The sequence below is a fragment of the Petromyzon marinus genome, chromosome 4 (assembly GCF_048934315.1).
Source record: "Petromyzon marinus isolate PM22_M1 ecotype Great Lakes invasive population chromosome 4, UKy_Petmar_22M1.pri1.0, whole genome shotgun sequence".
NCBI lineage: Eukaryota > Metazoa > Chordata > Hyperoartia > Petromyzontiformes > Petromyzontidae > Petromyzon > Petromyzon marinus.
Window position 1 is genome coordinate 24,419,803 of NC_133670.1, and position 13,591 is coordinate 24,433,393.

General features: G+C 56.6%; 1 protein-coding gene across 1 annotated transcript in view; it reads left to right on the forward strand.

Annotated features, from left to right (window-relative positions):
- The window catches only part of LOC116938871 (macrophage mannose receptor 1-like), a 54,276-nt gene that overhangs the window by 15,764 nt on the left and 24,921 nt on the right, over positions 1-13,591 (forward strand). The window contains exons 5-13 of the mRNA XM_076054177.1: positions 1,073-1,249; positions 3,082-3,195; positions 3,640-3,798; positions 4,739-4,924; positions 6,488-6,645; positions 7,099-7,337; positions 9,450-9,619; positions 9,992-10,218; positions 12,747-12,871. Of these exons, the coding sequence (XP_075910292.1) occupies positions 1,073-1,249; positions 3,082-3,195; positions 3,640-3,798; positions 4,739-4,924; positions 6,488-6,645; positions 7,099-7,337; positions 9,450-9,619; positions 9,992-10,218; positions 12,747-12,871 (1,555 nt within the window). The remainder of the gene's footprint in view (positions 1-1,072; positions 1,250-3,081; positions 3,196-3,639; positions 3,799-4,738; positions 4,925-6,487; positions 6,646-7,098; positions 7,338-9,449; positions 9,620-9,991; positions 10,219-12,746; positions 12,872-13,591) is intronic.

Sequence of the window (13,591 nt, forward strand, 5' to 3'; positions counted from 1 at the left end):
ACACTGAAACACACGGAGACACACAGACACACAGCGAGACACTGAAACACACGGAGACACACAGCGAGACACACAGACACACAGCGAGACACTGAAACACACAGAGACACACAGACACACAGCGAGACACACAGACACACAGCGAGACACTGAAACACACGGAGACACACAGACACACAGCGAGACACTGAAACACACAGAGACACACAGACACACAGCGAGACACACAGACACACAGCGAGACACTGAAACACACAGAGACACACAGACACACAGCGAGACACTGAAACACACAGACACACAGCGAGACACTGAAACACACAGAGACACGCAGAGAGCTGCTCAAACATACGCTGACTCCGTTGTTCAATCACACCCGATCACTCACAAACTCACTTGACTCCCCATTCACTCAATTACTCACGAAACCACTCATTCATTCAATTACCCCTCAACACAGCCGCTCTCTGAACCCTTGTCGTGCACGCACTCTCTGAACTACCCACTCAACCAGTGACTCGGTCGTACGAACACAGAGACCACCACCCCCCCCCTCTGTATGTCATACACGCCAACTTCGTCACACTCACTCATTCGCACGCTTACCAAACCACTTAATCAATCATCTGATGGCTCGATCACGCCCATTCAAGCAAACGCATTCCCAAACACTCAGTAACCTGACTGCTCATTCACCCCCCGTTGTAGCCTATAACAGGTTGTAGGGGCAAGTGCTGTTAGCGAGCACCTATGAAGGCACGGCACACGAGGGGGTAGGTGGCCAACACCATGCCCGGCCGCCTTTGTCTCCCTAGTGCCAATGTTTACACATCGCACCAGGTACTAATTTGAGGCTGAGTCGACCTATGGGAGGCCCATGACCCGTTCAGATAATCGTCACCGGTGTTGGCCGTGAGCGGGAAATCGAACCCGGGTGGACTGGCAGCGCAGCGCTAACCGCTACACCACCGCTCCCCACAACTCAACCCCCCACACCAACTCACTAACATGCGCGCGTGTTCCCGTCCCCCGCGTGTGCCCACCACCCCCTGCCCCCCGTGCCCTCCGCCAGTGCCCGCAGAGGACGACGGCTGTCCGCAGCTCTGGAAGCTGGAGGCGGCGTCGCGCGCGTGCGTGCAGGTGAACGAGGGCGCGCGCCTCACCTGGCACGAGGCACGCGCCAGCTGTGTTCTGCAGGGCTCCGAGCTATTGAGTGTCGAGGGGGAGTGCGAGGCCATGTACTTCGCCGGTGAGACTTCACGCACGCGCGCGCACGCACGCACGCGCGCGCACGCACGCACGCGCACGCATGCACAAACGCACTCGAAAGGAGAAAGATTCCCCAAACGTTTTTTTTTTCAGTTTACATTTATTAGGTAGAGCCCTGTGAGCCATGCGGCTCTTGACTCGGGTGCAACCGCAACAAAACAAAAACATGAATAAGGAAACATCTTAAAGTGACTACACGCAACATAAAAAAAACGTATAGCCTTAACAGACTCACACGGTGGCGAGATGATGTTAACTACCTCGCCTGGTTATGCAGGAGGTCGTGGGTACGATCCCGACCCTGACGCCTGCTGCTGCTGCTGTATATTTGGAGTTTGCGTGTTTTTCTCCCCGTGGTCGCGTGGATTTTTCTCCGGGGCCTCAGGTGTTTCCCTCCACATTTATAAACAACTTCACGCGTTTAGATTATTTTTGGCTGCTATATATTTCCACGTAATAAGCCACTTTGTTGAGACCAGGTTGCTTCTGAAAAAGAGCTAAATAGCTCAGTGGGCCTTACCTGGAAATTTTTTTAAAAAAGTTTAAAATACTTAATAGACTGCTGGGGAAAGTGCTCTTAGCGGGCATGGCACACGAATCGGGGTGGGAAGCCAGCACCACGCACGGCCCCATGTGTCTCCCCAGTGCTGCTGATTTATACACACCGCCAACAAGTACTCGTTTAAGGCTGAGTCGACCTAGGGGAAGGCCCTTGGCTGGTTCAGATATTCGTCCCTGTTGTTGTTCGCGCGGTGCAAACATTCCACCCCATCCATCCTCCGATTATCACGGTTGGCTACGTACGGTGTGAAAGAAGTTCAGCATACATCAACATACATACATACATCCGCCAACTCGTTCACACATGCAGGCACAACTCCATTCAGAGATACCTTTCGGAATTGTAACAAATTGCGTAACCGATTTTCGGACTTATCACGATATTATTTTTGGGAATTTCACTTATTTCACACTCACTCCTTCCAAAATGCACTGCGCTCATTCACTCGCCCACCCACCCACCCGCTCGCACCATCTGGAACTCGGGGGGCTTCTCTGCCATCTCTCACCGGCGGCAAAGGTGGCAACCCGCAACGGCCGTGCGATCTTCACACGCGGTTGGGTCCAAGCGGACCCGCGTCGTCCTCGGTTGGTCCCTCGGAACGTCGACGGTGGTGCCAACGTCGCCCACCACTGCGATGTGTGAATTAGGGGGGGGGTCGACATTGTGGACGGCTGTACGCGATGGACGGGAGTACGTGAGGGGCGAGTGTACGTGATGGACGGGAGTAGATGATGGACGGGAGTACGTGATGGGCGAGAGTACGTGATGGACGGGAGTAGATGATGGACGGGAGTACGTGATGGGCGGGAGTAGGTGATGGACGGGAGTACGTGATGGACGGGAGTACGTGATGGGCGAGAGTACGTGATGGACGTGAGTACGTGATGGACGGGAGTACGTGATGGGCGGGAGTAGGTGATGGACGGGAGTACGTGATGGACGGGAGTACGTGATGGCCCGAACAGAAGTGGCGGTGGCGTCGGCAAGCTACAGAACACAAAACAAAGTCTGAGTGTTGCTGTACGAAAGCAGTTCAACACACATGCAGACGCGTGCGTACATGGATGCAGGTTGAACTTCTGTCGCGCCGTACATAGCCGACCGTGCTAATCGGAGGTGCCGGGGGAAGGACGTCAAACGAAGCACATACACAACAAAGCGGTTCTCAAGAAACGAGTTTTAAATTTAGGAGTGAGTTCCAGCCATCGCTCCCTCCCTTCGTTCGCTGCCTCCCCTCCCTCCCGCAGGGGCGATGCTGGGGAAGGAATCCCTCTTCTGGATGGGGCTCAACCGCCTCAACGCGGCCGGCGCGTGGCAGTGGAGCGACGGCCGAGCGCTGACGCGCGTGCACTGGGAGTCGAGTGAGGCCCTGGGGCTCGGGGACCCGGCGGGGTGGACAGCGATAGGCGGGGGGGGGCGCGTGGGGTTACGCGGGGAGCGGGGCGTGTAGGTGCACGGACACATGGGAGCAACTGTGAATGGTAACGATGATGATGATGTTATTAATGTGATGATGCTGTTCTCGGCGATGGTGGTGACGATGGTGATGATGATGATGCCGATGACGGTGATTATGGTGGTGCTGTTGTTGGTGGTGATGATGATCGTGGTTATGATGATGGTGATGATGGTGGTGGTGATGGTGATGATGAGAGTAGTGATGATGATGGCAATCGTGATGCTAATGGCGGTGATGGTAGTGGTGATGATGACGGTGATAACAGTGATGATGATGGTAATAATGATGCTGCTGCTGATGATGATGGTGGTGGTCGTGGCGATAATTCCTTTGTTGTCACCCCCAGAGCCGCCCACGAGTGACGAGGAGGGGAGTTGCGTGGTGATGAACCCGGAGTCGCACGGCTTGTGGAAGGTGGTGCGCTGCACGGAGAAGCTGCCCTACGTCTGCTACCAGCGCCTGCCCGAAGCAGCGACCAACGCCACCGCGCCCAGCCTCCCACCCCGTGAGAGACGCACAGACACGCAGACACGCGGGCACACAGACGCACGCGTAGACAGACAGGCAGACGAAACATACGGACGGGCAAACATACGGATGCACACACGAGCGTCAGTATGAGAGAGAGAGCCACGCACGTAGGGGCAGAGAGACGGACGGATGCGCGGACGCACCGGTCGACCAAGGAACGTACGAACGGGCGCACAGGCGGACGGACGGACCAACGGACCCAAGGCTGAACAGATGTGAACAGGCAGACACGTGAACAGATGGACATGTTAACAGATGGACATGTGAACAGATGGTCATGTGAACAGATGGACATGTGAACAGATGGACATGTGAACAGATGAACATGTGAACAGACATACACGTGAACAGATGGACATGTGTAACAGATGGACATGTGAACAGATGGACATGTGAACAGATGAACATGTGAACAGACATACACGTGAACAGATGGACATGTGAACAGATGGACATGTGAACAGATGGACGGACAATTCTTTGGGTGGATGGACAGACGGATGGATAAATGGACAGACGGACTGACGGACGATCAAGTAGTTAAACAGGCTGGTAGAAAGTCTGACATATACATACACGCAGACGGACAGGTGGAGCTGAGAGTAACGATGCTCCGATGTTGCGCTGGTGCTGCTGATGCTCATGATGCCGATGATGCTAATGATGCTCATGATGTTGATGATGCTCATGATGCCGATGATGCCCATGATGCCGATGATGCTCATGATGCCGATGATGCCCATGATGCCGATGATGCCCATGATGCCGATGATGCTCATGATGTTGATGATGCTCATGATGCCGATGATGCTCATGATGCCGATGATGCTCGTGATGCCTATGACGATGATGCTCATGATGATGCTCATGATGATGCTCATGATGATGCCAATGTTGCCTCTGGCACGTGGCAGCTGTTCTCGCCAACGCCACGTGCCCGCGCGGCTGGAGCGCGCACGGAGCCGCGTGCTTCCGCGCGCAGCCGACGGTGCTCGTCACGTGGCACGAGGCGCGTGCCGCGTGCGTGCGCGACGGCGCCGAGCTCGCGCGCCTGAGCAACGAGGACGAGCACGACTTCGTGAGCACGCGACTCGCGCCTGGTAACACACACACACACACAGACAAAGATCCCCCGTATAGCCTTGACAGATTGTAGGGGCAAGTGCTGTTAGCGAGCACCTATGAAGAGGCCGGAATGGTGCACGAGGGGGTGGGTGGACAGCACCACGCCCGGCCGCCTTTGTCTCCCCAGTGGCGATGTTTACACACCGGCACCAGGTACTCATTTGAGGCTGAGTCGACCTAGCGGAGGCCCAGGACCGGTTCAGATAATCGTCACCGGTATTGGCCGTGAGCGGGAATCGAACCCGGGTCGCCAGGTTCGTAGCGCAGCGCGGGTTGCTGAGGAGATGGAGTCTGCCCCATTAGCCCGCGATCACAAATGACTCTTTAACTCCATCAAAAAAGTAACTTGCAGCACCACACCTATCAGCATCATTATGGGAAAGAAATGTTGATCCGATCTCCGACCCGCAGGAACAGGTTTTCCGATTTGCTGAGCATTTCTGAGGTCTTGGGGGAAGGCAAATCCCTCAGCCTGGAAAACATCACGGGGAAAAGTGGGGATGACCCTGCTGAGGCTGTGGTGCCTCATATATTGGAATAAGTTTGACAGCAGAGGTCTCACTCCGAATTAGTCGAGCAGCATTATCTTTTCACCAGCTGCGTCATGCTGCATGGAAGCTACCTGGTCTGTCGCTTCACAAGAAGCTTCGGGTCTTCTCGCCACGATCATGCCCTCTCTTCTCTATGCTTGCGAAAAGTGGACGCCCCTAATGGAACATCTTGGCCGGTTAGAAACATTTTGGCCAGCCTGCCTACGATCCATCCTGGGATTAATCTGCAGGCTGGATTGTGTGAGCTTAAAAATCCTTGAAAGATCTGGGCAAGGTCCCATCGGTGAGCTCCTCCGGCAGGCAAGGCTGCGTTGGCTAGGTCATGGAGCCCGCATGCCCAGCCACCGCATGCCGAAACAGCTTTTGTTCTGCTGGATAGAGGGGCCTAAACGGCTGGCGCACAGGCTAAATAGGAGATGGAGTGATGTAGTATAACTGGATTTGGAGCGTTTGTGGACTTGCCAATGATTGGTACCAGCGGTGTCAAAATCAGCCTCTGTGGAGGAGGCTCGTGAAGGACGCTGTTACTGGGCAGTTGGAGGTAGTCGCCCTCCAGCAACAATGGAGGGCGGAGGAGCGACGCTCACAACATTGAGCGGAGCGCCGGGCGGCTAAAACACAGCAGGTTGTCACAGTAGGGGACACAGGTGGTGCATTGGCCAGTCATCTCACTCAGTCAACCCATGGAACCTGGCTCTGTCCCGTGACCTCCTGCCAGTGGGCGTTTGACACTTCACGTGGCCTTAAAGTGCACATGGCCTTAAAGTGCACATGGCTTGGCACAGGCGACGTGGTGACGTCACCGCCATTTAGTGGCGAATGGCGGTTGTTGTTGTTGGTGGTGGTGATGATGGTGGCAGTGGTGATGATAGTAATGTTGGCGTTCGTGGTGATGTTGCTTGTGGCGGCGATGATGGTGACGTTGGCGGTGGTGGTGGTTGTGGTGGTGATGGTGGTGGTGGTGGTGGTGTTGTTGTTGTCACCCAGAGGACGACTCCTTGCTGTGGATCGGCCTGAGTGCGTCGGGCCCTGGTGCTGCGTTCGCTTGGTCCGACGGGAGCCCCGTGACCCTCACGGTCTGGGACCGCTCCCAACCCAGCCGCGGAGACCGCTCGCCCGCCACCTGCGTCTACCTGTCGGAACAGGTACTGCTCCCCTCCCCCCGCCCGCCCACACACAACACCGATCCCATACAGGTGTCTCGTACGATGTCACCTGCTCCAGCGGTTTCTGTCTACACTTCTACAGTCTCGCCTGCGTCTCGGCCAGCACCATTGCGCTACGATCCTCGCAACCCGAGTTCTCTTCAATACAATTGCCGATTATCTCAACCGATCCTGGGTCGACTCGGGCCTCAAATGAGTACCTGGTGCGGAGTGTAGTAAACATTGCCATTGGAGAGACAAAGTCGTTTGGGCGTGGTGCTGGCCACCCACCCCTAGTGTCCGGTGCCCAGCCTTCATAGGTGCTGCTCGCTAGCGTCACTCGCCCCGAAAGTCTGCGAAGGCTATAGCGAGGGTGGGGGGGGGTGTCTTTGTCTTTTGTGTTCTTTATGTCACCCGTTGATCGTTGTGTGCTTGCACCGCCTCTCCTCTCAGAGCCGCCGCTGGAGCGACGCGCCGTGCAACCTCCCCAGGGGCTACGTCTGCAGGAGGCCGATCATCCCGGACGGCGTGCGCCCCACGGACAGCCCCAATTGCCAGCCGGTGCGTGTGCCTCCGCGCTGGCAGCTGCACCAGCACCAGCGGCTAGCACCCTCCAGGCCAGAGCAGGCTGGAGGCGCACCAGCGGGCAGCAGCAGTAGCACCACAACCACCGTCGGTCTTTCCCTTCGCTCGTACGGCCGATGATGTCGATGCGGAGAGCATCGACTACGGTTTCACGCGCAGGTGGTCAAGCCAGCAGATGACCGCGTCGGGAGCGGCGGAGTGCGTCGTCGCTGCGATGTCTCCTTCGCATTTGTGGATCGGGGGCTTTGCGGCGTGAAACGTTGTCCCGGCTGTTCTGGATGACCGCAGTCGCCACACTGCTACTGGGGAGTCCGCTGCCATGGTTTGTGTGGATGCGATTTAGGGTAGACCATGAGCTTAGTGGAAAATCAAACCCAGCGATATTCTTGACAACTTTGCTACCGCCACCCACACTCCGTGCCCCCTCCCCTGCGCCCCCCCCAACTTCTCCACCCCCCTTCAACCACGCCCCCCCCCCCGCCCCCAGGGCTGGGTGATGGGCCCCCACTCGTGTTACTGGGTGGGGGCAGAGAAGGCGGAGTCATTCACTGGCGCCTTCAACGTGTGCCGTCGTCACAACGCAACGCTGGTTTCCATCACAAGCAGGCGAGTACCGGCCCTGCCTCCAACTCTAGCACCAGCACCAACACTAGCACCAGCACCAACACCAACACTAGCCCTAGCACCAGCACCAACACTAGCCCTAGCACCAACACCAACACTAGCCCTAGCACCAACACTAGCCCTAGCACCAACACTAGCCCTAGCACCAGCACCAACACTAGCACCAGCACCAACACTAGCCCTAGCACCAGCACCAACACTAGCCCTAGCACCAACACCAACACTAGCCCTAGCACCAACACTAGCCCTAGCACCAACACCAACACTAGCCCTAGCACCAACACTAGCCCTAGCACCAACACTAGCCCTAGCACCAATACCAACACTAGCCCTAGCACCAGCACCAACACTAGCCCTAGCACCAGCACTAACACTAGCCCTAGCACCAACACCAACACTAGCCCTAGCACCAGCACCAACACTAGCACTAGCACCAGCACCAACACTAGCCCTAGCACCAACACCAACACTAGCCCTAGCACCAGCACCAACACTAGCCCTAGCACCAACACCAACACTAGCCCTAGCACCAACACTAGCCCTAGCACCAACACTAGCCCTAGCACCAATACCAACACTAGCCCTAGCACCAGCACCAACACTAGCCCTAGCACCAACACCAACACTAGCCCTAGCACCAGCACCAACACTAGCACTAGCACCAGCACCAACACTAGCCCTAGCACCAGCACCAACACTAGCCCTAGCACCAACACCAACACTAGCCCTAGCACCAACACTAGCCCTAGCACTAATACCAACACTAGCCCTAGCACCAGCACCAACACTAGCCCTAGCACCAACACCAACACTAGCCCTAGCACCAACACTAGCCCTAGCACCAATACCAACACTAACCCTAGCACCAGCACCAACACTAGCCCTAACCCTAGGACCGACACCAACACTAGCCCTAGCACCAACACTAGCCCTAGCACCAACACCAACACTAGCCCTAGCACCAACACTAGCCCTAGCACTAAGACTAGCCCTAGCACCAACACTAGCCCTAGCACCAACACCAACACTAGCACCAACACCAACACTCGCCCTAGCACTAAGACTAGCCCTAGCACCAACACTAGCACCAACACCAACACTCGCCCTAGCACTAAGACTAGCCCTAACACCAGCACTAGCCCTAACACCAACACTAGCCCTAGCACCAACACTAGCCCTAGCCCCAGCACCAACACTAGCCCTAGCACCAACACTAGCACCAACACCAACACTCGCCCTAGCACTAAGACTAGCCCTAACACCAGCACTAGCCCTAACACCAACACCAACACTAGCCCTAGCACCAACACTAGCCCTAGCCCCAGCACCAACACCAACACTAGCCCTAGCCCCAGCACCAACACCAACACTAGCCCTAGCACTAAGACTAGCCCTAGCACCAACACTAGCCCTAGCACCAACACCAACACTAGCCCTAGCACTAAGACTAGCCCTATCACTACCACGAGCCGTATTCCTCACACCAGCCCTACCACATCAGCCTCGACGCAGCGCAACGTCGAGCACGCACCCTCGCCCTGACTCTTCCACGTGTCCACCGTCACCCCCCCCCACCCTCCCGGCGCGCGTGACAGCTTCGAGCAGGGCTTTGTGCACAGCCTGCTGGGGGACGCGGCCGTGGGGGCCGCGGCGGCGCCCGGGGCCCACGCGTGGCTCGGCCTGCGCGACGCGCGGAGCCCCGGCGCGTTCCACTGGGAGAGCGGAGAGGCGCTCACCTACACGCTCTGGGACCGTTCGCAGCCAGGTGACGCGGGCAGCCGCAGCAGCACGGCAGGGGCAGCGGGGGAGGGAGGGGGGCAGGGAGGGAGGGGGATGATGGCGAGGAGGCATGGTCCGTCGTGACAATGATGTTGCCGATCACTGCCGACGATTGTTCCGACTTTGGTGACGACGGTGCCATCAAAGACGCTGCCGACACCGGCACGGTTGATGATGACGACGATTGTGACAACGACGACGTTGTCCATTCCGAGATCGTCAACAACGGCGATGATGACGGTCAGAGCCCGGCGCAAGCCCCCCGCCCCCCCCCCCAAAGCGCGGGGCCCGGGGCTGTCGCCCCGATTCGCCGTGCACCCCTAGGGGAACGGCTCTGACCGCACGCGCGCGCGCGCAGGCGGTGACACGGGCTGCGTGACGATGGACCCGGTGGGGGGCCGCTGGAGCGTGCGGAACTGCTCGGCCTTCCCCGCGCGCTTCGTGTGCGAAGAGAAACTCCGGGGCGACACGGAGGAGGAGGAGGAGGAGGGGCAGTCCCCGCCGACCCCCACGACCACGGGCACCGCGCCCCTCCACTGCGCCGAGGGGTGGCGCTCCAAGGACGACCTCCCCTTCTGCTACCAGGTACCGGCGGCGCGCTTCCGCTCGCGAAGCTAAAACTACGGACTAGTTTTAGTTTTTATTTATTTTACCAGGTAAACGCCCACTGAGCTGTAAAGCTCTTTTTTTCAGAAGCGAACCTGGGCTGTCACGAATGATGGCTCAACGAAGTGGCTCGTCATCATGTGGACTTTTGTAGTAGCAGCCAAAACACTCTAAACACGTGATGTCTATTCTAACCGCGGAGGGAAAAAACAGGATAAAACAAATCCACGTGACCACAGGGAGAGAGACAGCGCGCAAGTTCCGAATATACAACAAGCGTCAGGTTTGGGATGGAACCCACGACCTCCTGTATACCAGGCGAGGTAGTCAACATCTCCGAGCCACCGCGACATTTTCGTTCCACCGACGTCCCCGCCATCAACATTTCTCAGCCAGGGGACCGCAATTGGCTCTGATACCGACCGCCAACATTCGGCTGCACGTTCATTCGGTCCCCCCCCCCCATCATCTTCCCCCACTTCGAGAGGGATGCCTGGGGCAGCAGCGCCCGCTTTTCTTCACCCCCCCCCCCGGCCCGGCGACGTAACAACTTGAGGAAACGAACGGAGGAGAGTAAAAAAGGGCGTAAGCTTGCGTAAAATCGAGGGGGGTAGTCGTCTGTGCCTCTGTGTGCGCGTTAAACTTCACGTAGCCATTCCGCGCTGATCGGAGGCGCGAGCGGAAGGAGTGGACTGGCCGGGAGCAGAGCTCACTTCTCAAATCCAGGCTGCTCCCACGGCTAATCCCACCAGACGCGAGCTCTACCACTAGCTCTTGACTAGCCAACCAGACGTGAGCTCTAGCTCTACCACTAGCTCTTAACTAGCCAACCAGACGTGAGCTCTAGCTCTACCACTAGCTCTTAACTAGCTAACCAGACGCGAGCTCTAGCTCTATCACTAGCTCTTGACTAGCCAACCAGACGTGAGCTCTAGCTCTACCACTAGCTCTTAACTAGCTAACCAGACGCGAGCTCCACCACTAGCTCTTAACTAGCCAACCAGACGTGAGCTCTAGCTCTACCACTACCTCTTAACTAGCCAACCAGACGTGAGCTCTAGCTCTACCACTAGCTCTTAACTAGCCAACCAGACGTGAGCTCTAGCTCTATCACTAGCTCTTGACTAGCCAACCAGACGTGAGCACTAGCTCTACCACTAGCTCTTGACTAGCCAACCAGACGCGAGCTCTAGCTCTACCACTAGCTCTTAACTAGCTAACCAGACGCTAGCTCCACCACTAGCTCTTAACTAGCCAACCAGACGTGAGCTCTAGCTCTACCACTACCTCTTAACTAGCCAACCAGACGTGAGCTCTAGCTCTACCACTACCTCTTAACTAGCCAACCAGACGTGAGCTCTAGCTCTACCACTACCTCTTAACTAGCCAACCAGACGCGAGCTCTAGCTCCACCACTAGCTCTTGACTAGCCAACCAGACGTGAGCTCTAGCTCTACCACTAGCTCTTAACTAGCCAACCAGACGTGAGCTCTAGCTCTACCACTAGCTCTTAACTAGCTAACCAGACGCGAGCTCTAGCTCTATCACTAGCTCTTGACTAGCCAACCAGACGCGAGCTCTAGCTCTACCACTAGCTCTTAACTAGCTAACCAGACGCGAGCTCCACCACTAGCTCTTAACTAGCCAACCAGACGTGAGCTCTAGCTCTACCACTACCTCTTAACTAGCCAACCAGACGTGAGCTCTAGCTCTACCACTAGCTCTTAACTAGCCAACCAGACGTGAGCTCTAGCTCTATCACTAGCTCTTGACTAGCCAACCAGACGTGAGCACTAGCTCTACCACTAGCTCTTGACTAGCCAACCAGACGCGAGCTCTAGCTCTACCACTAGCTCTTAACTAGCTAACCAGACGCTAGCTCCACCACTAGCTCTTAACTAGCCAACCAGACGTGAGCTCTAGCTCTACCACTACCTCTTAACTAGCCAACCAGACGTGAGCTCTAGCTCTATCACTAGCTCTTGACTAGCCAACCAGACGTGAGCACTAGCTCTACCACTAGCTCTTAACTAGCCAACCAGACGCGAGCTCTAGCTCCACCACTAGCTCTTAACTAGCCAACCAGACGTGAGCTCTAGCTCTACCACTAGCTCTTAACTAGCCAACCAGACGTGAGCTCTAGCTCTACCACTAGCTCTTAACTAGCCAACCAGACGTGAGCTCTAGCTCTACCACTAGCTCTTAACTAGCTAACCAGACGCTAGCGCTAGCTCTACCACTAACTCTTAACTAGCCAACCAGACGCGAGCGCTAGCTCTACCACTAAGTCTAATAAGTCAGCATTTGAGGTGATTTCGTCGATATTAATGTGTTGCGTGTCCGCGTGTCCGCATGTCTGTCCGTCTGGTCCGTGTGTCTGTCCGTCTGGTCCATGTATCTACCCTGTGTCCGCGTGTCTGCCCGTGTGTCCGCGTGTCTGCCCGTGTGTCCGCGTGTCTGCCCGTGTGTCCGCGTGTCTGCCCGTGTGTCCGCGCGCCCGTGCACAGGTGAACCGCATGGCGCAGGACGTCCGCCAGACGTGGCGGGTGGCGCTGGAGCACTGCCGCGTGCAGGGCGCCGAGCTGCTCAGCGTCCATTCCACGGAGGAGCACAGCTTCGTGGACGACCTCGTGTGAGCGACCTGCGCTTCTGGGGCAGACGTCGGCAAACCTGCGGCTTCGGACGCCGCGCGCGGCTCTTTGAGGGCCGCCTTTGTGACGTCATGCACATTCGCATTGCTGATCTTGAGACGTTGAGTCTCTTTTGCCGAATTCGAAAATTAAAATGGCCCAGGATCGTTCGAGACCCCTGCTCTAGAACTACCCCGAGCCTTAGACCTAAACCTAGACCTAGGCTTAACCCTCCAGCCAACCCCTAACCCTACAGCCAACCCTTAACCCTACAGCCAACCCCTATCCCTACAGACAACCCCTAACCCTACAGCCAACCCTTAACCCTACAGCCAACCCCTATCCCTACAGCCAACTCTTAACCCTACAGCCAACCCTTAACCCAACAGCCAACCCCTATCCCCACAGCCAACCCCTAGCCCGAGGCTTGGCCTCTGGACGTGTCCCTTGACCTGTGTGTGTATGTTGAACTTCATTCCGACTGTACACAGCAAACTGTGCTAACCGGAGGTTCCGGGGAAGGACACAAGATGGCCACTGCATGGCGTGCTTGCAGATGCACTTCTGTGGCTGTCTGGAACGCTGTTCGGAAGCCACTGGAGCTGTGCACTTTTAAATCATCTAGATTGACAAACTCGCTGATTTAGAACTGCTTGTTGGTGTGTTTAGTTTGTCGTCCTTTCCCCCACACCCGTCAATTAGTACGGTGGGCTACGTACGGT